The sequence below is a fragment of the Misgurnus anguillicaudatus genome, chromosome 17, assembly GCF_027580225.2.
Source record: "Misgurnus anguillicaudatus chromosome 17, ASM2758022v2, whole genome shotgun sequence".
NCBI lineage: Eukaryota > Metazoa > Chordata > Actinopteri > Cypriniformes > Cobitidae > Misgurnus > Misgurnus anguillicaudatus.
The window spans coordinates 6,610,349-6,637,558 of record NC_073353.2 but is presented as its reverse complement, the minus strand read 5'-3'; the positions used below and the strand labels follow the sequence as shown (position 1 = coordinate 6,637,558).

Here is a 27,210-nt window from a genome sequence, read left to right as displayed (position 1 = left end):
GAAATCAAATCACACCACTGTTTCTAAAGGAAACTTGTATATTTTAAAATATATTTTTTGACTTTTTTGGGGGAAAAAACGATATACGATGAATATCTTGGAATAAATGTTTATATGCAAGTTAAAGCCTTGTGTGAGATGTCGGCATTGTGTGTGATTTTTAAAAAACACTTTGGAAGGGAGTCGGGCCAACTACCAAAACACACTTGTAGCCAATCAGCAGTAAGGGGCGTGTCTACTAAACTACATCGTTGCCAGGGTTGCGTATGTGTGGGGCGGGTCTATCAAAAGTTGATCCAGATTCTATTGGGGTAGGGGCTAGGGCCGTTTACCGGTTTCAAGGTATACCGAGGTTTTAAAGAGTCAAGGTTTCAAAACCACTAAAATTTTATGTGATACCGTTTTCAAGGTATAAGCTGTGTTGTTTCTATATGCAGACATTTGAAAATAACACATTTTAGTGATGCAATGGCAATACTGCAACACCGTGAAACCCTGCACTACTATTTACTCTAGTTTACAAGTATTTCTTTCTACTAGGTTTCTAACTAACAGTTAACTGTACAGGTCCTACACGATTGAATAACTTAAAAGAATGTGTTTTAATAGAATTATGAGATTAGATTACCAGTTACTTATTAAAATATAGCTGTAGTTTTCTGGTTAACCCAGTTCTTGGCAATGTCACACACACACATACACACACACACACACACACACACACACACACACACACGCACGCATGCACGCACACACACAGATGAGTGAGAATGACTTCAGACAGTCATGGCTGAGTTTAGACACATTATTTAGAGTCCAGCTGTGTTTTATGGTCTGTTAATGGATTTTCTTTGTTGAACATTGAAAAGACCTCAAACACAAAAGCCATCTGAGTGCTGGTTGGACCTCCACAAATTTCTCACAAGGAGAAAATCTTCACACTAGGGGTGACCCCGAATAGTCGAAGATTCGATGCATCGATAGGAGAAGCCTGATTCGACTACCAATCTCACAGTCGAATCGTCGCAGATGTGTTATGAAATGAGGATCATTTAATTTTGGCCGTATACGGGTGAACACATTATCTGATTTCACATATAACAGCTTTCTCCCAATATATTAATATACAGCATATTATGATAATGCTGCAAATAATATGTGCATTAACAGCTTTCAATAATTATTTTTAAAATGCCTTAATAAATCCAAAATCCCCTGTGACCGGGCTACACGGAGGTTTCTTCTTTAGTAAACCATTGCCTTTTTGTTTCTACATTTAAAAGACAAAGCTGGCAATTATATTATGGCTATACTTTTCTATTCTTTTAATAATTTATTTTATTTTATTTATAAATCACTCTGGGTTATCTGATTTATCTATTTGGCTTGTGTTTTGTTTCTGTGCTCTTGAGGCACTTTGCATATTTATTATGCACTTTGTTACTTCTGACCTAATTTTATTTAAAAAATGTATCTATTATAAACGTAAATTCTGATCTAATTTAAGTCTGTAAATTTTGGATAGCTTTTCATTGTATCAATGTTGCGCTATTGCGTGCTGGCCATGCTTGCGCATGTAATTTAGCCGAACGGGCTAGGTGATCTGCGTCTTATATTTAGGAGTTCATCAAACTAAACATTAAAAAACGGATGTTTTTCGACGGGTATACGTTTTTAAAATGTATTTATCATACATTTTGGTTATCTTGTCAAAAGTTACACTACAAAACAGGTAAGCCGTTTTTTTAAAATTCGGTGATGAAACGGAAACTATCTGCACCGAACCTATTTCTGCCTGACACGAATGTCTTTCTTGTGATTTAATATTATGGTTGGTGTTCACTTTTAAATGATAGCAAAGAGATTCCTGAAATAAATAATATCATCCGGTCTTTCTGTATCTAAAGTGAATACAGAGATGATCAAAGTCAGAGCAAGCAAGCAGGTTTTTCTGTGGTAAATAATAACGCGTATTGTCTATAAAATCATTCATTTCAGTGTTTCTCTTGTTATAAATTTACGTTTAATGAATTGTAAATAAAGATTCGTTTTTATCATACAGTCACAATCATAAATTATTTGTCATTTCTCATTTGTCGGGTTTTTTTTGGTCATGACTGCTTTGACGCACTATATCTCCAAATTAAATAAAAACACTTAATTGTAGCCGGGGTTTCCAAGGCAGAATCACCTTTGTTATTTTTTTTTAGGTTTAGTTATCAAAATGTATTTTTGTGTGATGTTCTGTAGATCGTGGCTTTAAAATGTTATGAGGAATAAATAAACAAATGTTGCCTTATATATTTTACCTTAAAAAAATAAATATATAAATGCATCGTCAGTTTTGTCTTCGTTCATCACTTGAAAGACAGTTTTGGTCACTTTAACCGAAAGTTGTTTATGTGTGCTGCTTGTGAAAGAAAATAAAAGTTACCAATTTGTACCTGGTCTGGCCCCCTCCCAACCCATGCAGACAAACATAGATATGATTCGACTATCGGTCGACTATGGAAAGATTCGACAATTCTGATTCGAATATGTAAATCCTTAGTCGAGGACACCCCTACTTCACACATGCCAGCTTTAGAGTTCATAAAGATATGTGTTGGTTTACATGTAAACCTATTCTTCAATGTGAAATCTGATCAATTAAACATTCAGGGTATAAACCTCTACAGGCTTTAGAAACACTGATCTGTGAAACTCACAAAGCATCTGCTGAACTGACCTGAGGTCACACGGCCATTCCTCGTATTATATTCTTATAAACTGTGAAGAAACATCTCAGCGGGTCATTGTTTATAACAAAACTCCTGCTCTATTCACACAGACAAAGAGATGTGGTATTATACTCCATAAACTAATGTCAGGTGATTGTCTTCAGTTCACATCATGCCTTCTGTATTAGTACAGACCAGACTGAACCCAGAGCCTGACATCACAAGAGTCATATTGACAACCATCCAAAACAACACATGGTCTGAAATCAGACACATCACCCATTGCCCAAACATTCATGACTTATTGAGAAATATAAATGTAAAGACTAAAAAACAAATCAATGACTGCACAAAACCTGACTGCAGATAGGGCTGTGTTGAAAAAATCGATTCACCGATTCTGAATCGATTCTCATGTTAATTTCTAAAGATCGATCCGTAACTTAGAGAATCGATTTAATAATTAATAACTTAAACTTGCCGCGTCATTGAATTCACGCATGCGCGCGAGGTGGAAGGACATTAAAACAACAAACATAGCGGTCAGGAACGTTAAGCAAGCGGTTGTTTTGAAAACTCTAGAAACGCTCTAAGCTGCGATCTACATGTAAAATAATCCACTCATAACAAATGAACGAGTTATTTGTGTAATTTTTATAATAAGCGCCATGCAGTGAATCCACCGCGGGTCTCCAGCGAAACTCTCTCTCTCTCTCCCCCTATCACGCAAATACGTGACTATTTCACGTATGGACCAACGTGAAAATGACACGTTTTGCCCGCGTTTGAACGTGAGCATGTCACGTTTCCTTTTTGTGTCACTTTCACGTTTTGGTTACTCAACTTTGTTGTCCTAATTTCTTACCATTGTCGCTTCGGTTTATGGTTAGATTTACATAAAATGACATCCTTACCTAAACAAACTCTAACCCCAACGTCGGGGACAATTGGTTAAAGTTTAGAAAATATAAAAGAATAAGTCTTGTATCTTTTTTTAAAATAAACCAATACTTAAAGTGACAAATACATAAAGTGACATATAACAAAAGCACCAAATCTAACCCTAAACCGGAGCGAAAATGGTTTGAAAACAGGACAAAAAAGTTGAGCAACCAAAACGTGAAAGCGACACAAAAAGGAAACGTGACATGCTCACGCCCAAACGCGGGCAAAACTGGCCCCTCCACGTTGGTCCATACGTGAAACAGTCACGCATTTGCGTGATATAGGGTTGCCCCCTCTGTGCTCATGCAGCCGGTCTCTGACGGGCAGAGGTTTCTTGAGGCGCGTGCAACGGGTCGCCAAATAAAGAGTTCTTCTTACACATAATAATGCTAATAGTTGTAAAGGTTTCTGAACTATGTTGTAAAGGTTTCTGAAGACAAAACTCGCGTTTATATCAGTGACACGTGCGCTGCTGGAGCGATGTAGTTTGACGCCTAATTTGCTTATAGTACAAACATATTTGTTCAGAAAGACGAGAAAGAGACGCAAGTAAAGAGCGTCAAGACCTTAAAACAGACTTCATCACATCATAGCACCCGTCATAATATCTATAAAGAGCTCCGTCTCTCATATACAGGTATTTATCCTGTCTGTAGGTTTGTGCATACATTTATACCTGTTCATTTTACATACTGCCTATTTTTAATGTAATGTATGCATAAATACAAAATACAATGCATACTATAGCTTCAATAGTCTATAAAATTAATAACTCAATTAAAAACAAGATTCTGTCTATCAAGACTTAATCTGTTGTTATCCTCTGGGCATTTCCACTTTAACATTATTAACTTTAAATTGTCCATATTTTAAAACTGTGGTGAGCAGTTAAAAGCTATAGTGAGTGGCAAATAACTGCACATTTTTATAATCCAAAAAACTGAAAAACATGTATACCATGAAATAAACTGATAAAATGACTCATGGAATAGATTTTTGGTCATTCCATGCACCCCTATCTGGCACCATTTTGGGCTTTTTTCAAAAACACTTATCTAAATCTCAAAGATCGGATCAGATCGGATCGAATCGAATCGAACAATGATAATCGATTCAAGATCTTGAGAATCGGAATCGAATCGATTCTTGAAATTTGAATCGAAACCCAGCCCTAACTGCAGATACAGACTTTTAACAAGTTCACTGAAAAAAATGATTCATTGAATTTAATCAATTTTTTTAAGGTAAGTGGTTGCAATCAATTTATTTAAGCTACATTTAAACAAAAGTTTTATATTTTATTTTACTTTACTAATCTTTTTTGTTTAAATGTAGCTTAAATAAATTGATTGCAACCACTTACCTTAAAAAAATTGATTAAATTCAATGAATCATTTTTTTCAGTGTTTAAATGTTTACTATCACATTTAAGTAACTGATAATCTTTGAAGATAAGTTCATATTAAAATACCTGTAACATGTAGATGATCAGTTTATATGTTATTATTTTCTAATCATAATATTATTAATAAATGAATTACACCGTACAGCAGGGCTAGTCAACTGGTGGTCCACGGGGCAAAAGTGGCCCTCCAATCATCTTTATCCGGCCCACCGGTCATCTTTGTCTGATTTAAAATCAGTGCGGTTACTTTAAAGCTGCCTTTCCACTGTACTTGACAAATTATGGCCGATGAACCAAATGTCAGAAAGTCAGAAAGGGGCTGCGTGGGGTGCCAACCACCTGTGGGTGCATTATTTTTGGATGCATAAAAAAAACTTGTGCGACTACACCGCATGTGACACGCCCGACCGGAAGTGATGTATTTCTGTGCGTTCCAATTAAAACACTGTGTGCAAGATAAAAATTATTAATCCATTTTTGTTTAACTTTATCAGTAACACTTGAATCCTTTAAAAACGATTGATTACTGATAAGTAAATGATGAACTATTATTAGTATATTATTAGTATATAATTATAAGTATATATTATTAACTCTAAATATATTCATAGATTAAAAGCTCCTGCACTGGAATGAGCTCCCCCAAGTTGACAAGGATTTACGATTAAACTGAATTTTTTATGACCACTAGGGGGCGAACTCTGACAGTTGTGTTCGAATGTAGTCTACAATGGAAAGGCCGTTTAGCCTATATCTTTATTATATTAAAAAAGAAAACATGAAGTGCAATTTTAGTTATTAGTAGAAGACTAATATGTTGTGAAGACTTGAAATGTAACAATGTGTAAAAGTTAAACGGTTATAAACAAAAGAAATTTAAGAGCTCTGCGTTACAGTTAGTGCTTTTCAAAAATATATGTGCTGATTACTTACACTTGCACTTTTTTGTGCTATTAACATATTTCTCTTGCAATTTTAAACTGCAATTGTTTTTCAAATATAAAAAATAAAATATGAGTTTTCAGTAATTAAAACGCAAAATACTGGATACAACATGTGTGCATCTTTTTTTAAAATGCATGTTTTTAAATATATATCACCTATAACAAAAAATATCAAAAACAACATAAGTTATAACATATATAATAATAATATATAATAGGTAAAAGTAAAAAATATATTAAAGATTTTAAAATCTGGCCCTTAAAGAAGAGTTGAAGACCCCTGACATAAAGTAACTTTTAAAGGATAAGCGCTCTGTAACGGCCAGCAGCTTAATACAACATGTGGTTACGTTTCAGGTTGTTTTCTTTATGCGTCAAGATTAGACGCATTTCATTTTCAGCATTTGTAAAATAAAAAATGGTTTCATAAATATTTATGCTTTTAAGGATATTTTGGAGCATCTAACAATACCCCTACCCTAAAACCAACCACTTCTCAACCATATAACACGCAAGTAAAGTAGTCACAGGTATTTATTGCATGAATAAACCAATAAACAACAGTATAAAATTTTTGAACCAACTTGCGCTGCTTGCAACTTGTCATAAGTTATACAAGTCATAACATCACTTCATATAAGAAACTATGTGAATGCAGTGCACATAATCAGAGCTCATTCAGACATAAACAGTAACATTTAAACATGGCGCAATCGGTCATGAGAGCCAATGATATTTCACAATCAAAACTGGCTTCTTCTGGCGGCGGTTTTGAGCGATAAATCGAAAATTTCATATAAATCGATCATTTGACCTTTCACTTGGAATATTTGTACTTTTTTAAGTGATTTTATATAAAAAGTAAATGGGTATGTTATATGTAATGTGTACTACAAAATTGACTCCTAGTAGTTTAAATAGAAAATCATATTGCAATACATGCATGTTATCATTGCAAAATCATACCCCATTTCAAACCAAATTTATTACAATTTCATCTGCTGCCGGTAGAGGTGATAATTTAGTAAACGTTTCTGTCAGTCAAATTTGGAGGAATGGACAAACAACCTAAATGGTCAAATGGGTTGGATGATAAGTTGAAAAGCTGCCTATATTCATTTTAAGCATATTTTACTTTCTGCAAAAGGGATCTTGACAAAAACAATAAAGCTTTAGCATGTTTTCATGAAGTCTTGTGTAGTTTTAGTCTTGAGGAAAAAACTATTAAATATAAAAGCGTGTGTTCAATCTCCTCTCAACCCTGTTAACTGAAAGCCAATGCAGGATACTGGAAGTGAAATTAAAATGTGCACGAGCAATCTGTTCATGGGTCTCATGCCAACAATAAATCAATCCAATATAAAATACTGCCTCTGTCTTCTTCAAGAGCACAAAATCCTCCTGAGAGAGAGAGAGAGAGAGAGAGAGAGAGAGAGAGAGAGAGAGAGAGAGAGAGAGAGAGAGAGAAAGAGTCTATATTTCTCTTGATCTGTATTTCTGCCATTTATTATATCTAAAACAGCTACAGAAAATTTAAAATCTTCAAACAAACAAGACGACTGTATGAGAAGATGATTAGAAGATGATGTCTATATAATAAGGTAGATCTAGGTAGTATAACACTAACCATTCTGTAACTTTACAAACAGATGTGATGACATTACAGATATTACTGATCAATCAAACACACAATTCAGTGAGAAAATCAAGTGTGATATGTTGAAATGATGTAACATCAAATAAACACCAGGCAGAAGCAACAAATCTCTTGATTTCTTCATTATAGTGCACTTCATTTATTACTGATATTTAATCTTATGGTATGAAAGACCGAAGTTTGACTGAAAGAAAGCCATAAGTAAAATGTAACACAACCCGGGATAAGATCAAACAGAAAAAATAACCATACACAATCTCTCACAAACACACATGTACATCTGTGGATTGTGTGCTGTAAAACTCAGAAACAAGCATGAATATATATGACCTTCTCAAAACTCGAATCTCTTCACAACCCCCAGCAGCCGTGGATCTCACATGATCTCTTGACTAAAACTATAGCACATTCAGACTTCACCCTTTGGTAGTGCTTAGTGTAAAAATAAGCAGTCAAGCCTTTGTGTTATACACTACATGTTCATTATTTATATGTTATTACTTAAAAAGCATTATAAAAGAAACTTCTCAAGTCAGTCCACATATAAAATGTGTCATTTTATTCATGCATGTCAAACCAAAGGCATGAAAATATGAGTTGCATTATTTAATCATTTCAGGCAGGCAACAGATTTCTGAAGTAAAGTGAAATGAGATCTTTACAGATGTGTTGACATACAGACATGAGCTCAATAATCTATGATCAGTCATCTAACTGGAATATCAGGAAGAGAAAGTTCATCTGAAGTGTGATGTCAATCTTCAAGATCTTTAACATTATCTGTATGCTAATGCACTTTACAAAATCACATCTTAACAGATACACATTTCAATTGTCCAGACATTCTCTTACTGTCAAATGAACCAAAAATAATATTGATGCAGTAGAGATGTAACGATTACCGGTTTAATAGTTAACTGTGATTAAAATATCCACTGGTTAGTTTTATCGCATCATTTTTTAATTACGGTTTGCCATTCTCACCCCTGCCCAGCATCAAACAATTCAAACAATAATATTATGTGAGACAAACACATTATTTTCACGTCTGCTCCCAGGTGTTTGTGATGACAGTGCTTCACTGACGGAATTTAAATCCAAATCTAGTTGTACTGACACGTTTACTTAATATTTCTTTAGACAGATCTGTCTTTTCTATTCATTTTCCATTAAAGGATGTGATCTGATGAGTTTAAAGCTCTGTTTGTTTCTTCAGTGACTGCTGTGAGCACAGGTGTCATGCAGTTTTACTCCTGGGTCATAAATTTCACCTGATTTTCACAACATACACAGACAAATGACTTGCTGATTTGTCCTGTATTTATATGAAAATCTGATTTACTCACCTAAGTTTTATTTAAACTAGATGAACATTTATCTCACAACCCTAAATGTGCCATGAATAATGATGTTTTTTATTTGAGGTCTATGCAAACAAAAGTGCACTTACATGTAAAATCAATTTAAAATTTGGTTTGCATCAGTACTTTTTTTACATTTCTAGAATTGTTCACAAAACCATGCTAATATTGATAATCGTGGTGATTTTGGTCACTTTAACCATGAGGTAAAGTTTTATACTGTTTCATCTTTATGATGCAGATGCAAATCTTATCCCCTAAAACAGGGGTAGGCAACACCGGTCCTTGAGTGCCGACGTCCTGCAGATTTTAGCGCCTCCAACCGTGATAAAACCTCGCCTACCTGTAGTTTTCAGGTGTCTTTTTAGACATTGATAAGTTGTTCAGGTGTGCTTTATTAAAGCTGGAGCTAAAATCTGCAGGACATTGGCACTCCAGGATCGATGTTGCCTACCACCCCTGCCCTAAACAATAAGGCTATAAGGCAAGATAATTTGTCCACCAATGCCACCTGCCACTAGCTAGTAATAGCTGGTAGAAATGTTTTACCAGCTTACTAAATCACATTGACAGTATAAACAAAGGACAAGCCATTCAATATGTTCCTCCCTAGTGATGCACCCGATTCAAAACTTCTGTGCCAATACCAATATTTAATTACTTACAATCAAGTAAAAATAAAATGTGACCTCTGCATTTATCCCCATCCCAGTGATTAGTGAACACAGGCACTGCAAGTAGTAAACACACACACACACTCACACACACACACACACGATTTCAAATGACATCATACAAACCAATTTTGTTGTTTTTTCCGCATTTAAGGGAAAAGTTTCATTACCGCAACATGTCCATCCATGACTGGATTTGAGTTCTTTGACATGGAAATGTTCATAATTAAAAAATCAAAAAAATAAAAAGCTTTAGTGCATGTTATACTATAAACATTTACAGTAAAGAAACATGTGGTATTTGGTGATCATTGGTAAATGTAGGCACAATAAGGAATATAAATGTGTCCAAGACCAATTTTCTCATCCTCCGCAACAGTTTTCAATCATTGTTTAAGCCCTTAAGGAACTAACATTTTCAAAAAAAAATTGTTGTAAGGGACATAATTGACTGTGACACTCAAGAAGGCTACCAGGTAAGCAGTTCTTATTTTTTTCTCTTCAGATAAAAGTTGAGATTTTGTATAGTACCTAGACAACTTTTTAGTTCTCATTACCGAAACATGAGTTTGTAAATGCATATACTTAATGTAATATCATGTTGCGGTAATATTAATTTTTGATAATGATAATCTAAAAAATGTAAATAATTCAATAGGAATTTTTTTTTTAATCCTTTAAAAAACGGTTATAGTAAGTTCAGACCTTAATCTAATATCTGTGCAAAAAAATTGGCTTCAAGGGCTTTTTTTTAAAAATCTGGATTTCGTGAGAATCACTCGTGTGTGTTTATAATCAGGTTTTACTTTTCTTAATGAACCTTAGTCCGTGAACATGCTGTATTTGATGTCTAATTCAAACAATTATTTCTGTTGTCGACCTAATGTTAATGAAGACAAAAACTCATGTGAGACCCATCCCACAACCATAATTTTATAAAGACTTTAAGAAGAGCTTTTAACATTGCAACATCACATTCCAGTCTGTACTGCGGCTTTACTCAATGCTGAATAAACTCAATGAATGTAAAACTGGATGAATTTACTGCTTCATCCAACCACTATGAGTATGGCCACAGTATGGGAATTTACCAGTGTTGATGACCAGTGATGAGCAAAGAGCAACAAGCCAACAATAACCAACAAGAAACCTCCCATCTTCCTACAAAACAACTCCGCATGTGCAGTGGTTTAAACCCCATCAGTCCAGCACTGATCCGTATCGATGGCAACAGATCGACTCATCTGCAGTGCGTCAGGGTCACAGCACCTTTCATATGAGAGAGAACATCAGGACTGAAGTCATCTTCATCCATTTCTCTCAAACTATTCAGTTCTGATGTCTGCTGTGCTGGCTGATCTGTAATGGACATCAACATCGTTTCATCTTCTTCCTAAACCCTCCCACAGCAGACAGATCACGCTCATAGTCATTCTGTACACGTCTTAAACACCTCAACCCCGTTACACTGCTGGACACGGCTACATCGTCTTATCACCGCCAGTCTGAAGATGTCCACGAGTAACCGTGTCTTATTAAAAACAGACGATTGTGACAGTCGTTGTAAATGCAAACCTCAGAGGTGCTGTCACTGTGTATTTTAATATCATGCTGCAAGCATATCATGTCTCTACTGGCTGATGGGTATCACTGAAATCCTGAGACACCTGTGACTGTGACTTTACTCTGTTAAGCTGAAGAGATCTATAAACTGACATGAGTTTGTATGGGAGCTTGAAAAGTGGCTTAAATTGTTTAGAGCATTAATAATACTGAAATTGGGCCGTCAATACTGGCTCCAGAACAGTGTACATTATGGCTGCAACAACTAATCGATGAAACCGATAATAATCGATTATGAAATTCGTTGTCAATTAATTTCATTATTGACTAAATGGTCTGTGTCGTCACATGCTCCCGCACCACTGTGCACTTCATACAGTGCACTGTGCGCTTATAATTAAAGTCATGCACGGTTTCTTTATACATGGCGAGCTGCGTGCTCAAATCCAGGCACTTTATTTTTCGAGCTGCATGTTTTTCTCACCGTGCAACCAGCTTGTTTAAAACAAGGCAGCGTTGCCAGGTCTTTCGGTGGAGATCTAAATTGGGCTTCTTTTAAACTGTTTTAGCAGCTTGATGTTTTTCTGCGGGTTAGAGATGTAAGGATTTGGTTCATTGGTTGTTGGTATTTGAGCTGTGAATAGTCTTGAGATGCTTTTGGGCTAATTTTGAAATGCCATTGGGCTGGTTTTGATACGCGAATTTGGCAACCCTGACAGGACAATGACAGAATCAAAAGCGCAAATGAACGCTGGTTAATAAAGGTTTCATTTCGTTCTTTAATATAAATGAGTTTGTATTTGTTTAATTGTTTAATTTAATTGTAAATTAGTTAAAATAGTATTGAACCATAACTAAGCATCAGTATTAAAGTGACACTTTGTAGTTTTTCAACCTTCAAAATATATTTTCAAGACCCTTGTGATGGTACATCGACTTAAAATAGGTTAAATGACATGTCTACCATAGCCTGACGGGTTCTGTATCGCTTTTACTCGTACTTTTACGCTTGAGGTTTCGGGTAGTAACCCGAGCACAAAACAAAAAACTACAAAAATCTGCTTTACGGCATATGTCACTTGCTTAAATTCGGACGTGAGAGCGCAACTATTTATTTTCCTGATGTTTTTGTCATGGCCGAAGCAGCAACTAAGAAAAAGAAACCCAAGGTTTTGTCAGAGGATACCAGAAAGAGAAAACGGGATAGTGACAGAATAAAAGGAAGGGCCAGCGTTCGCTCGCTGGCGTGAACTAAAGAAGGAGGAGGGGTTTCTGACCGATGCTGACTTGGCCCTCATGCTTTTGTACTAATAAGTAATGTTATATTGTTTGCATATATAAGTCCTGTCTGGTGCCCAAACAGTATTTTTTATGTGAATTTTACTGGAGGCTACTTGGAGAGTTTAGAGAGAGATTTATATGACGTGACATTGTGGCGCCGTGGTGGCGTCATGGACCTAGGACACGGGCAATCCGGGTTCGATTCCCCTTTAAGACACTTTGTGACCTAAAGAGTTGTCTTCTTTTCCTTTGCGACAGTGCTGCGGCGCTTGTGGCCTCTAGGGGCGCTAGACATGAAAAATAAATTTCTAGCACCCCCAGTGGCCAAAAAGTTCCATGGTGTGCCTTTAAAGTAAGAGGGAAATCAAGGTTTTTATTATATATTTAAATATATATCACTTTAATATCATATGGCTTATTTATTTTGTTAATAATGAATGATGTTGAGTCTCATCAAGATCTAAAGCTGAAGATTAAAATGAGCTTATTAATCTGTGGCAAAATTTCCTCACCATCACATCCCTAAAGACCCAATTCATTTTGTTTGTTAATAATTTGACATTTAAAGATGTTTAACTATTTAAAAGCTGCACAAACTTTTTTAATTTAAGGCTTAAAATATAAAAATACATAAGATTATATTAGCTTTTGCACTTTTAAAAGTACACTTCTACAAGTGAATCCAATAATTTACTGCCTTATTTTGCTATAATAAGTGAAAAATCTAATTGAGTAAATATTTAGGTTTTAGTCGATTAATTGTAAAAAAAACAGTCGATTAATTGATTATGAAAATAATCTTTAGTTGCAGCCCTACATAGGATACAACTGGATACATACAGTAGTAGGAAAATATAACTTCCTGCTAAAAACAGCCAACAGCATGAACTGCTTGCTGGTTAGTACTGGTGGACAGGTATAGCGACAGATGCTGCTCAACCAAATAAAACTGGTTAACAAAAGGGAGGTTTGCTGGTTTACAGCTAGTTAAAGAAGCGAGGTGAAGTGATAATCAATATCACTTCAAGGACTGGATGAGATTTATCCTGCATTTGAAGTTTTATTCCTATTAAAATCTCTGAAGTAAATTGAGAATAATCCTCAGTGTTACTCATCATCTCTGCCCTTCATCTTCAGTTTTTTTTTAGATTGAGGTCAGTCAAATTACATGCAGCTGTCAGTTTCAGGAAAGTTCAAATTGACAGCATACATTCAACTTTGGCCTTATAAACAATCTCTTTATATTCTCTATATTCATACATAGCAAAAGAATGAGAGTTTTGACATGCATTAATACACGCTAGAATAAAACTCATCCTAATAGCAAAACAAACTGACAAACTTCAAGACACTAATAACATAAATGAAGTTATTTAACAAAGTGGATGAGCATGATTATGCAATCTAAAGCATTTAGTGAGACGAGAGGACTGTATATAAATCTGTGTGCATCACCTCTTCATCTCACTCTCAGCTGGGTTCAGAGCCGTCTCCTCTCAGACAACACATGACATATATATTCACTATCATATCATGTGAAAACAGAATACAGACCAAGATGAAGTCAGTCTTATCCAAGTGATAAGATGAACACACAGAGGTTACAGTAACCTTCACCACTGCTGTAAATGATACTACTGCAAGCAGGTAAGAGATAAAACATCCTCGTTCACATTAATACGAGCAGAGACGACAGCGGGCAACCTCTCCAGAATCCCAAATCATCTGTGCTATGCTAAGTTAACAAACCATCTTGAATTGGGTTACTAAATAAAACACTAACTGAGAGGGTTATGAGCAATATGTTGTGTAAAGTGATACTAAGGCTCGTGTATGGTCTGGTTTGAGCAGGACATGGTGACATAAGCAAATAAATACTCAAGGAAAACAATGGCTATCAGAGAGTGTGCAGGACAGGAAGTGACGCACACACAAACAGGAAGCGGACGGGGTTCGGTCATTTTCAGTGACCCCGCTGTTTGTGTAGTTTACACGTGAAAATGTTTAAAAATACACCATTATGACTTAGGTAAATGTACATATTTAGGAAACAGCGCAAAGAAATATAATGTTAAGTACTGAAGTCAGAATAATACTGGTGACACCGCTGCCTCTGTTTTACATTCACTCCCTTTTAAAGCCAGCTGCAGAAGTGAAACTAGGTCTGGTACTGAAGTCCCACAGCTCATCTAATGCATTATGGGTCAGAACATCACTGCCTGGGTGTCGCGTAACACACATATAATGTTTACAGGCAAATTTGATCGATTCATTAATGTCTGGAGAAAACATCAAAGAAAACACAATCAACAATCATTAGCTTTTTCCAGTTTGGTGCTGCTAGCAGAAGATAAAAAAATAATTCAGGGGGATCTGTCGCCACTACTTAATTTAATGCATTGGTAAGAGTCTAAATAATTGATTTATTGATTTTAAAAGGACACTCCACTTTTTTTGAAAATTTACTCATTTTCCAGGTCCCCTAAACTAAAGTTAAACATTTTATTTTTACCGTTTTGGAATCCATTCAGCCAATCTATAGGTCTGGCGCTACCGCTTTTAGCATAGCTTATCACAATCCATTGAATCTGATTAGACCATTTAGCATCGCGCTCAAAAATAAAGAAAGAGTTTCGATATTTTTCCTATTTAAAACTTGACTCTTCTGTAGTTACATCGTGTACTAATGCTGCGTTTACACCAGCCACAGTAAAGGCGGCAAGCGTGGTTGATTTGCATATTAAGTCAATGCAAAGACGCGATTAGGTATCCTGCGGCGCGGTACACGCGGTGCAAATTGAGCGTTTCCGCAGGAAACGCGGCAGTTGAAAAATCTGAACTTCGGCGGATTTCCGCGCTGCGGTAACCTTGCTGTGGTAGTGACAAGACTACAGGAAGCGAGCAGAGTCTCAGCAGAGTCGCAGAAGCCCCTCCCATGATGGGGATTTCCCTGTGAATGTCTCGAATAACTAGGATTTCATGCGCGCTTTCATGTGCGAATGAAGCGAGTAAACTCAAATGTTCAAGCGTCCAACTACGCATGAATAGCGCGTTTTTGCCGACTCTACCACGGCTGGTGTACACGCAACATAAGACAGATAGAAAATTAAAAGTTGTGATTTTCTAGGCCGATATGGCTAGGAACTATACTCTCAAACTGGCGTAATAATCAAGGACTTTGCTGCCGTACCACGGGAGCAGCAGGCGCAATGATATTACGCACTGCCTGAAAATAGTCCCCTGCTATTGAAAGTTACTAAGGTGACTATTTTTGGCTGCTGCGTAATGTCATTTTTATGAGTATTCAACTAAGTACATACAACTCAACATATTTTGTTGGTTGAAATTAATTTTCGAAGTAGTTGTCTTAACTCAAAAAAATTGATGCAAACTGTTGCACACGTTACTTTTAGGGCTGCATAACGACTATCGTTTGCAGAATAAACGTTTTGTTTACTTACATCATATATGTGTTTGTACTCTGTGTAATAATTATGTATGAATAAACACACGCATTAATATTTTAAAACATTTATATATTAAGTATAATATTTATATATAAGCTAAATTATATAAATATAAAAAATGCATATACACATTTAAATATTTCTTCAATTTATACATGCATGTGTGTGTATTTATATATACATAATTGTTGTACACAGCACATATATGATGTAAACAAAAGTTTTATTCGGCAAACGATTAGTTGTGATTAATCGTCGTTAAGCAGCCATAACTTTAGGAAAAGAGTTTTTACTGAGAGTAAAGTGAAAGATAAAAAGATTAAAGGACAATACTCGGATATTACTCTAAAGCACTTTATTACGCTATACTAAGAGCATTACTCAACTAAATGAATAATATAACATAATTGAATTTATTTCAACCTTTTCTACTGCGAGTTAAATGTGTTCTGCTCATAATCAGTTCTAACAACACCACAATCTTTTGCATTTGATTCAAATAATGAATAATTCATTAATGGACCATTTACATCCTCCTCCTGTAGTGTTGGTACATCTAAACGAGCCTTTCATGTTTGTAATAATAATAAACTCTTTACTCTCATACACACAAGAGCAGTTTATTGAGGAATCATGCTGAATACAATCCTCAGATATAATTTTTTTCCTCATTAACGTGTGCACGTGGTGAAGATGATAACTGTAGGCTACATTTGAACATCAATCTGTTTTCCTTAATGTTCTGCTAACACATGGTTCACATCATTAGAAGATAAGGATGTAGCTCTGATAGAAAAGTGTTAATCTATGAATTGACAAGTTGTCATTGACATATGACTTATTTAAGGAATTTGCGCAGAACATGCAGAAGATCTTATTGTTCCTGTCTGAATGAACACACAGCATGAATACTGACTGAGCAGATCTCATGAAGGACACGAGTTTGAGCAGAAAATCATATTTCTAGGAAAATTCATCCATTTAAAATCACAACATCTGGATTATGGTCAGCATGAAAACTGAAGAACCTGCATAAATACTAATACATGACATTGACTGCTGATATAACACCTGCATTACACCTTTATTATCATCTCAAGATCCCTCAGCAGATCAGCTCTTATCACATCAGATAGAAGGAGTTCAACTTGCCCGCACTGCACCCATAAAACGAATGAAACCCTTTGTTTAAACCTCTCACAGTTCACACAGACTGAATGTAAGCTGATGTTTATATCAGACAGACGGGTGTGTGGCAGCACTGCAGGCGGAAAATCCGCGACTCACCCTCAGACAGTTCCAGCTCGAGCTCCGCCAGCTTCTCGCGCACCTCCGCCGGGAGAGTGCGCGTCACCGCCGCCGAAGCCATCAGTAATCCGGAGGAACCGCGTTCGGCCATAATCATCCAGCGGTCTCAGAGACGCAGACGATCTGCTGATCTCAGATCTGCGGCTGGACACGGCGGGTGGATCGCGTGCAGATGTGATCGTGTTTGGGGCGGTTTCATTCACCTTCACAGATCGAGCGATCCGCTCACCGGCGAGCAGATGATCACATGTAAAATCCGCTCTCAGCTTCACGACGGATTTAACGATGACTTGCCGTGCATGACTTAAGATTTTCGTTTCAATTCTCCTTAAACTCGCGCAACTCTCTTCAGCGCGCCGCCAGCGCCATTGCAGTACAGGAGCGCGCGCGCACCACTCGCAGCTCCAGCGCGTGAATGATTCCTGTCTCACCTACACAGCACACACACAGCAGCACACAGAGACACACGCGCCGTTGGTGTTCCACTCGTTACAAGATTTACAAACGACAGACTTTTAACTGAATATCACATTTACAAAGAAAATATCAAACAGTTCATAACAAACAAACTATCATTACAATATAAACATCTAAAACGTAATAACTATACATTTACAATTTAAAGAAACATATGTCATACTATATAAATATTCAAATTGTTTAAAAGTGTTTATAGAGATGCAGTTGATGTGCAGTATAATAAAGCAGAGACACAGTCAACATTTAAACTCGTTCAGGACAAATCATCTTGTGCAGAACTTGCTTTGAATTACTTCTACAAAAAATTAATTTACCAACAAATATCGAGCAATCATGAATCATGGTCCATTTATTCATACAGACACTGTGGTCAGTGATTTATTATTAAAAATACAACACTGCCAACATGTGGACAAATCGGGTAACATCATTCAAACATCATTAGCCAGTTCCACGTGCGTATTTTACTGTAGTTGTCATAGCATATATTACTGAGTTTATAGTATACGGGACACCTAAATATTTAAATATAAGTTAAATATTGTTGATGTAAATTTTAATCTATCACTACAAACTATATATAGTTGGAAATGTCTAAGCCTCTAGAATAGATCAAATAAATTATGTAGGGAGAGTCATTGATTCATTTATGAAGAGAGTGCGCCTCAAAACATTTATATCCTGCTAAATGTCACTGTCCCACCTACGTTCCTACGTACGTACATATTTCCAACACTAAACCCCTACTCTAAACCCAAACAATCTTGATAAACTATATATCACTGGAAAGCTCTCAGAATTTAGTTTTCATTTGTCAAGTTCATCTGATGATAGAAATAATGTAGTGACAGGTTTTTTTTTGTTACATGTGGCCCCATAGGAATGCATAAATGTTATATATTCATAACACTATATCCTAGTATAAATCTACAGTAATGTTGAAAAACTATGTATCATTGGAAAGCTTTAAGAATGTAGTTTTCATATTTCGTTTTAGCAGTAATAATAATGCAGTGACAGTAATTTATTAATTTGTGACAAGAGTATCCAGCAAACCGTTGACACCTAGTGGCCGTTGTTGGAAAACCACTAAAAGTGTGACACAAACCTCATTTTTAACTTGAAATTTGGATCACAACTGCTTGAGACTTATGACTTCATGTTTACACTTTTTTGAGATATTTACCTTTTTATAATTTTTATATATAATATAATATAATATAATACAATATAAGACAAGTCAAACCTGATATCCTTGTCAAATTAAAAAAAATAACTTAAATCACATTTTGATGAAAAATAAATACTGCAAAAGATTTTAGAACAGCTTATCGTATTAATATTTAAATATAAATTCCTAAATCAAAATGAGAGGCCAAAATGTATGGAGCTACTTGATCTTTTGATAACGTGATCTATTGTGATATTGCTCTCAATGTTTATTTTTCTATTTATGTTAATTTAGATTCTATTTATTTATTTAATATTTTTTTAGATTCTTTTATTTATTTGTGATTGTGTTTTTTTTTTTATTACACTGTGCTGAGCCTTTCATGTCAATGTCTTCATGTAGAATAAATATATTTGCCTTTGTTGTAATTAAAGTTTTGTATTTAATAAAAAAGACAATTCATTTTTTATAAATAAATAAATAATTGCTTACAGACTTGGTTTTTAAACAAATGCTGACTATAGATAATTTATGAAATGTGTAACAACATAAACTGCAATTCTGAATGAGATTCATTTTTAGTTTCAGCTTCAAAGTCTTTTGTGGCCATTGTAACATATAAAGAGGTGGTTTCCTGATAGGTTAAGCCAGGACCAGGCCTTAGTTTAATTAGGAAATATAAGTAGTTTCAACAAACATGCCTTACTAAAAACATTACTTCTGTGCATTTTGATGCAAACGTGTATTTTAAGATATGTCAGTGCAAGTTGTTTTCTGTTTGGGCAGTTCTTACATTTATTTTAGTCTAATCCCTGTCTGGGAAACCGCCCCATAATGATAGAGAGTCAAGTAGACATCTGTAATGTAATGACATCTGTCAGACTCTAGATGACACTATAATAAAGGATCTTTGTGTAGTGTATTTATGAGCCTAAATTAAAACTTTTTTCCTGAACCCTTGTGTCCATCTTTTAAAATAATGTTACTGGCAGTTTCATTTTATATTCCCAAAAACTTCTATACCATAGACTATATAAACACTTATGACAACAAACTATCAAAAGATAAATCACCAAGCGGTTGTTGAATAATGCATTCAGAATGTGACAGATGTGAGGCTTTACCTTTACAAACGTGTGATGTGTTAGGAGTTTAGTGACAGACAGCGACATTTATTGAAGTTATGTACAATAATATACCATATATTTTATGTTATACAGTGGTGTCAAAAAGTGTTTTTTTGCATGTTTAAATGAAGGGTTTTTTTATTTTGAAGGGAAAACAAAATCCAAACCCACATAATACATAAAAAATCATAAAGGGGGGTCAACACTTTTTCACAGCACTGTATATCATATATATTATATATGCTAATATATTACTTTTACTGATGTTGTTTAAATCCTTAAAATAAAATCACTATGTTATGTCTAATGAGTTTTGAATTGTTTTTGTTTTAACTGTAAATAAAAAAAATCTTTAAAAAGAAACATTTATTGCAAAATGATATAAAATGCAGTAATTGATACAATCAATACAAACATCATTATCATAATAATGAATTATTTTAAATGTTATAAATAAGTGCAGATGTATCTTTACATCTTATGTGTAAACAATAATTGTGTTTAGGATCATTTCAAATAAACATTCTTCCTTAGTGTGTGTCTTAGATTTAAAAAGTACGATCCTGGATATTTGCTGTTGTGTTCATATACTTCACGATTTACTGTTGTGTGTACATCTATCAGATGAGTCCCCCTGTTATGGAAAAATAAAACAATTCGTTAAGCTCAACAGTTCCAGTATAAACTTCATTCCTGGTTCAAACTTTCTAACATAAATAGCTAAATAACAAACACACTGTGAAATATACTGGATAGACTGATTTACTACATGAGAGATTTGGATAAATTCAGAAGACAAACCTTTTCTGGCCCTCATCTAAAGCCGATCTCAGAGCCTGCAGGTACACCGATCGATGATTCGGCATCTCCAGCTGCTGTCCTGGAGTCCAGCAGTGACTCCAGAAGATGTCTGCGTCCGCCGGTACACTTTTCTCTCTACAGCACACCACAGGAGCGTCCGTCTCCAGCTCTCCAACCTCCTGATCTCCACACCCCATATATCCCACACACCTCTGAGGCTCATCATAGCTCTGGATAAAGAAGAGTTTAGGCTTGCCCGCCAGGCCGGGACAGGAGTCTGCGGTGAACAGATGCCTGACCGTCTCCAGGCTCAGCCCGTGACCGTGGGAGTCAGTGGCCAGCAGATCCGACGAGCGACTTCGGCTGATGATACAGCAGATGAAAGCACATGATCTGTAGTGATCTCGCCGATGGGCGGCGTCCATGAGAGTGGTTAACAGATCTCTCACGCTCAGCAGCTTGTGTTTGATCACATGGAAATGTAAGTCCTTGAAGGTTTTCTCCAGCTGGTCTGTATGGAATGGAAAGCAGTCATTACCTTAAGGCATGCAGTTCAAATAAATGTAAGCAAGAAAACTACAGCTACAGGGTTCCTGTTGCCAAAACAGTCAGAGGTTTGATTCCCATATAATGCATTGATGATGTAGACATAAACTTTACTGTATGTCACTTTGGGTTAAAGCAGCTGGCAAAGGCAGTAATGCAACAAAAAAATGTTTTAAATAAAGTTAATAAACTGTGCCGTATAAGAATAGGAGTAGATTAGATATAATAGTTTTTAATTCAAATAGTCAGTTGAATTAAAAACGCTTTTTTACAGAACTGTGTTGTGTTTAATTGATTAAACCCAATGTATTTACTACATGTGTCACAATATCCTTAACTCATTCTTCCATTTATCAGGAAACATAACATAAGTTTTCACTGCTATGCGGATGATACCCAGCTTTACATCTCATCACATCCTAGCGAAACCCACCAGTTTTCTAAGCTAACAGACTGCATTAGCGATATTAGGAACTGGATGGAACATAACTTTCTTATGCTAAACTCCAATAAGACAGAGATACTTATTATCGAACCAAATCGCTCCAAACATAATGTGTCAGATTACAAGTTGCCCATAGATGGCTGCACTGCGGTGCCATCTTCCACGGTTAGGAACTTAGATGTGGTGCTCGACAGCAATTTATCCTTTGATAGTCATATCTCCAACGTCTGCCGCACAGCATTCTTCCATCTTAGAAATATCTGAAAAATACGCCATATACTGTCTGCATCAGATGCAGAGAAGATTACCCACGCTGTTATGACCTCTAGAATAGACTATTGTAACTCGTTACTCAGGGGATGTCACGCAAATCAGATAAACAAGTTACAGCTGGTTCAAAACGCTTACTAGAGTACTAAAAAGTATGACCACATAAGTCCAATTCTGGCATCTTTACATTAAATATCGCATACAATTTAAAATATTACTAATCACCTACAAAGCCTTAAATGGCCTAGCACCCTCGTATCTTAAATAATTACTATCAGAATACAATCCATCATGTAAACTGCGATCACAAAATTCTGGTCACTTAATTATCCCTAGAATATCAAAAGTGTCTAAAGGTGGTAGATCCTTTTAATATCTAGCCCCTAAGCTCTGGAATGATTTACCAAATAATGTTCGAGTATCAGACACAGCCGATCAATTAAAATCTAAACTTAAAACATTCTTCTTTAACAAAGCATTCACATAAAATGTCAAGTAAATGTACATATCCCGCAATAGTTAATTTGTCCAGAACAAAGCATTCACAGAACTCATCTGGGTAATATACTTATGCCGCAATAGTTAGCCTGTCTGGAACCGAGCGGATTTTAAACCAAAATACTGTATGACACTTGCATTACATGCGAACGGCCCCTACGCTAATAGGATTCTGTTTCTCTCTCCTTGTCTCGTCCTCGACCCCGAGGAAAATGAGACAAACAGACCCAGTTCCTGCTGCTGTGAAGGTCATCACACCATTGATCTACTGGCTGTCCTTCACCTTGATGCCCAGCCAATGCCTGACCAGCGACCACCAGCTGAACCAGTTTAATCCGCCTACTCGTTTCATATCCCTATCGTGTTTATATTTATAAATATATATGAAGAGTTTCGTTGCAAAACGAGATAACCATCGTTTTTTTTATTGTTCAGAAATCTCGTTTTTTGGTTGTGCATTCCAATTCATTTCAATGCAACTGCAGTTGGTTTGTTTTAATTGAAACCTTCATAACTTAAAAAATACAGCTAAGTAGCACCATAAAACAAAACAATAACATGATAACATAATAATAAACATGTTATGACAAAAATGTAAAAAAAAAAATGATTTATCTTGTTTTGCAACGAAACTCTTCAAATATATATGTATCTCTCTCAAGGGTTTTTCTCCTTCTAGGAGTTTTCCCACAGGGTTTTTCTCCTATAGGGTTTTTTTATCCCCTGGAGAGTCAGCCAACACTCTACTGTATACGTTACATTATTACTACGCTCGCTTGTACGGTTTATCCTTACCCGCTATATTCTACTTCTTATATTATCTATCGATTTTTCTGTGTTTTCCCCTACATCTATTCACTTAAAGCTGCTTTGAAACAATTAACAATTGGGAAAGGCGCTATATAAAAAAATTTAATTGAATTGAAAACCTAATTAAATACATTGAAAATGTGTAAAATGACACTAAAGTGGTTAAAACACGGCAGCTTTTAAAATCATTCAATGAATACAAAAGTGTAATGATGATGTCACACCTCCTTCTGTGCCAACACAATCTATAATGAAACACAATCCTCGAGGATCACTCTGCATATTGTAGACTTCAATCTGCTGATAAATATCACCACACTTTACATTAACACATGCACGTCACAAACACATACAAAACAAACCTAAAGTTAAAAAATGTTTCTTTAGTTATTACCTGATTATAGGCACGAGGTGTCCTCTTATCTAAACAAAAAAGAAATCATTTTGTTTTAATATAAAACCAGCAGATTGACTGTAAATGAACGAATTGTCAGCCCAATTAATTAATTGAAAAGTGAATTTAATTACAGGACATGTAGTACTGCATCAGTTTGAATGTATATTCATGATCTAAAGGTCATGTCCTCTTAAAATAGGCTTGATATTTCTCCTAAAGTCAAAAGGTGACTACTTAAATATGTATCCCCTTTTATAACATACTGCTAATATAAATCCAATTTTTTCTCTCTCTCTCTCTCTCTCTCTTTATTTTCATAGTTTTGAAGTTTATTATTAAAGACATTGTGAAATAAGGGAAGATGTAGATACAGGAGTGGCTGCTCTTGTATTTCATCATTGTACTCACCACAGAGTTTGGGAACTTGCCTAACATTGCGTGTAGCAGGTGAGATAGCAAACAGGTTTGGCTATGGATGACAAAAGCACAAGAATGTTAATTTGAAATATGATCTTTTCATATTAAAGATAAACCAACTAAGTTAAATCTCTCACAGATGCTGTTTTGCAAACTTGCAGTCTGGCTGCTGGGAAAGTTCCTTGTTTTGTGATTGGTTCTGTAAAAGCATTGTAGGGTACTCAATGAAACTTCAATGTACTCAATGTTTCATTCATAAAAAATTCCTATGAGCTCATTTCCTACTAATCATGACGCAATAGAAACTACTGCTAGTTTAAAAAGAGACCTCAAACATTCTACCACTTCCCAGTTCCCATTAAAGAGGAACTGAAACCGGATTGACTCTAAATGAGAGATCATGTGATGACATCTGCAATAATCCTGTCAAATAAAATGTGATGTGTTTATTACTCTCACCTTTCTGTTGGTAGCGTCTGATCTTTTTGGCCAGATCTGCTCTGTGAATAGACATCAAGCAGTTTTCAATCATATCTGTCTTCTCACTGGAGAGCTGCTCAACCTTCTCCAACTCTACTACAATGTCTAAAAAACTCTGCAAATGAGAAATATAACAAATATATATTTACAGTCCAAATCAAAAGTATTTTGAAAGTTAAGTAAAAAGAAAAGTTGATGTTTTTAGATTATAATTAAAAACCAAATACCAAACCATGAAACAACTGCAAACAAATGCTAATTTTTCTTGACACTTTTGCACTGAACTGATGTCAAAGTGATTTTAAGTGATTGTTACCTGGACGTTTTCCAGTTTGTGTTTGGGTAAAATATCTCTCAGTAAAAATGTCAATGATTTCAGGTCATCTGTGTCCATATCTTCACTAACATCAGCCATCAGAACTCTAACAGAAAAAGACAGAGAGTCAATCATCCATCCACATGTTAAGAGATTACAGTACAGTACAGTTTACTGTAAGGTGGATTACCTGTAGTCTGATACAGACCGGTCGTTCAGTAACATTCCCTCAACAGTGCCCTTGTTAGTGCTCAGCACATTTCGGAGCAGATCATAGCGTTTAATTCTCAGTATGAGCTCAGTGAGAATCTGGTTTGTCATTTGACACAAAACAGAATGTACTGCTCTGGGATCAGCAGAAAAGGTGTCTGTATCCAAAGCTCCACACAGATAAAACAATCGCCTACATTCATCTGTAGTGAGTTCATCTGTGATCAGACGGATGTTGTGATAGAGCTGACCAGACATCTGATAAAAATACAATACATCTTCATCAGACATGTCATAACTCATTTCAATAAGATTCATTATTTCTGCTCAAAACGAAACTTATTCATTCAGTTTCAAACATGAAATGAACATGAAAATACACGCAGGACGAACTGAATAAATCTTGTTGTAAAATTAAGACAAAATATGAGTTAATGATTTAAAACTTCTAGAGAATTTCTACTACATAGCCTAAACCCTGAGGTAACTTTGGTAAAGTTTTGATACCACGACGAAGTGTTTTTATCAACAACATCTCAAATTATTGTTTAATATTCTTCGTAAATAAAGTAAATAAGATCTTACCTTGACTTTACAGCACTGTTCTTCTGACTGCATAGAGAAATGTGAATTTTAAGTCAATGCGTGGACGGAATTTCGTAATGACGTTAGAAAAGAGGAAATGACGCGCGGAACTTTACCTTCACACTCACAGCTGTAAAGCACTCTTCCGATTTAATCAAGTAAAAAAAACATATAGGCACATGTAGGTGGAATTAGACCCACACAGTTTGTTAAGACCAATGATACGAACCCACTCACTTTAGCGCACTTCCGTGTAAAACGTAGGCAAGGAGTATTTTCACTCTACTGAAAAATCCAGCATAAGCTGGTGAGCTTTAGCTGGTCTCCCAGCTTGGTTTTAGCTGGTATTGTTGGTGTAGCAAGCTGGTCTAGCTGTGTAATGTCACTTTTTAAGCTTGACTTAGCTGCATGGTCAGGCTGGAAGACCAGCTGACCCACCAGCTTTGCCAGACCAGCTTAAACCAGCTACTGCCACCTTAAAATCAGCATTTTCAGCACTGTGTAACATACGTTGGTTCAAGCTGAAACCTCCACGGTGTAAAAAAGATTGGGGATGGGTGCACCTGCACTAGAGGAATGCCCTAATATTAAACATTTCAGCTACAACCTTTACTTCCACGCTGCTGATTCATCAAATTCATTCCACTTAGCTCATTTAGAGTCCATATTAAACTCCATTTCGTGTTTTCACTACTTTTGCATACTTATCCTTCTCCCCTGTAGTCTATATCAGTGGTTCTCAAACTGGGGGTCCTGACATGGTGCCAGGGGGTCCCATTTTAATGAAAATATATAAAATACATTGATTTATCATAAATTCTGTGTAATCAAACCACATAAAATAAGGCTACTACTATGTATACCAATGTTTTGTTTAATAAAATCTTTTAGTTTTGGAATATTTTATGTCGCAAAACTTTCTTTGGGGGGCTATGTAGGGATGCACCGTACACAAGGGGGGCCGCATGCCAAAAAAGTTTGAGAACCACTGGTTTATATTTTTGTAGAGTCTGTGATTTTTCACTCTCACCGTCCCAGCACAACACCCCAGTGACTGTAACATTGAGGGTCTATTGAACACCATGGGCGGCGCTATTGGGCTAGCGGGGCTTGAGGATCTATTTTGTAAAGCCCCGATTGTTATAATGCGCGTCACCTATTTTAATCTGTTAAAATATTTTTTATTACAGCCGAACTGTAAATCTCTCGTCAAGAACTGTCAACTTGCTTGTTTGATTATTTATGTAAACGGGTAAAAACGCGTGTTATAGACCTTTCCCTTCCAAAGCGCGTGAGAGGTAGCGCGTCTTTCGTGATGTACGCAACCATGAG

General features: G+C 35.9%; 2 protein-coding genes across 6 annotated transcripts in view; both read right to left on the bottom strand.

Annotated features, from left to right (window-relative positions):
* The window catches only part of dip2a (disco-interacting protein 2 homolog A), a 134,697-nt gene extending 116,840 nt beyond the window's left edge, over window positions 1-17,857 (bottom strand). The window contains exon 1 of one of the 3 annotated variants that reach the window (XM_073854889.1): window positions 17,305-17,857. In XM_073854889.1, the coding sequence (XP_073710990.1) occupies window positions 17,305-17,422 (118 nt within the window). In that variant the 5' untranslated portion in view covers window positions 17,423-17,857. The remainder of the gene's footprint in view (window positions 1-17,304) is intronic. The other 2 variants (XM_073854890.1, XM_073854891.1) reach the window with 2 other exon arrangements.
* A 2,597-nt stretch (window positions 17,858-20,454) lies between these two features.
* On the bottom strand, window positions 20,455-26,132 carry cflarb (CASP8 and FADD-like apoptosis regulator b). Of its 3 annotated transcripts, XM_055216053.2 has the most exons (11): window positions 25,995-26,132; window positions 25,879-25,905; window positions 25,274-25,551; window positions 25,084-25,189; window positions 24,747-24,882; window positions 24,425-24,486; window positions 24,279-24,339; window positions 23,868-23,896; window positions 23,698-23,773; window positions 20,905-21,415; window positions 20,455-20,737 (listed from the first exon to the last, which is right to left on the bottom strand). In XM_055216053.2, exons 3-11 carry the CDS (start codon window positions 25,549-25,551, stop codon window positions 20,611-20,613), a joined length of 1,386 nt encoding a protein of 461 aa, XP_055072028.2. In that variant the 5' UTR covers window positions 25,879-25,905; window positions 25,995-26,132; the 3' UTR covers window positions 20,455-20,610. The 3 variants fall into 3 exon arrangements, with proteins under 3 accessions (XP_055072028.2, XP_055072027.2, XP_055072026.2); XM_055216052.2 differs by having other exon boundaries at window positions 23,698-23,770; window positions 25,879-26,120; XM_055216051.2 differs by having other exon boundaries at window positions 25,879-26,119.
* Window positions 26,133-27,210: the final 1,078 nt, after the last annotated feature.

Coding starts and splice junctions, on each gene's coding strand:
- cflarb (XM_055216051.2), bottom strand. CDS start 25,911: ATGCAGTCAGAAGAACAGTGCTGTAAAGTCAAG. Junction 23,897..24,278: donor GCAAGTTCCCAAACTCTGTG/GTGAGTACAATG, acceptor TTTTTTGTTTAG/ATAAGAGGACACCTCGTGCC. Junction 20,738..20,904: donor TTAGATGAGGGCCAGAAAAG/GTTTGTCTTCTG, acceptor TTTCCATAACAG/GGGGACTCATCTGATAGATG.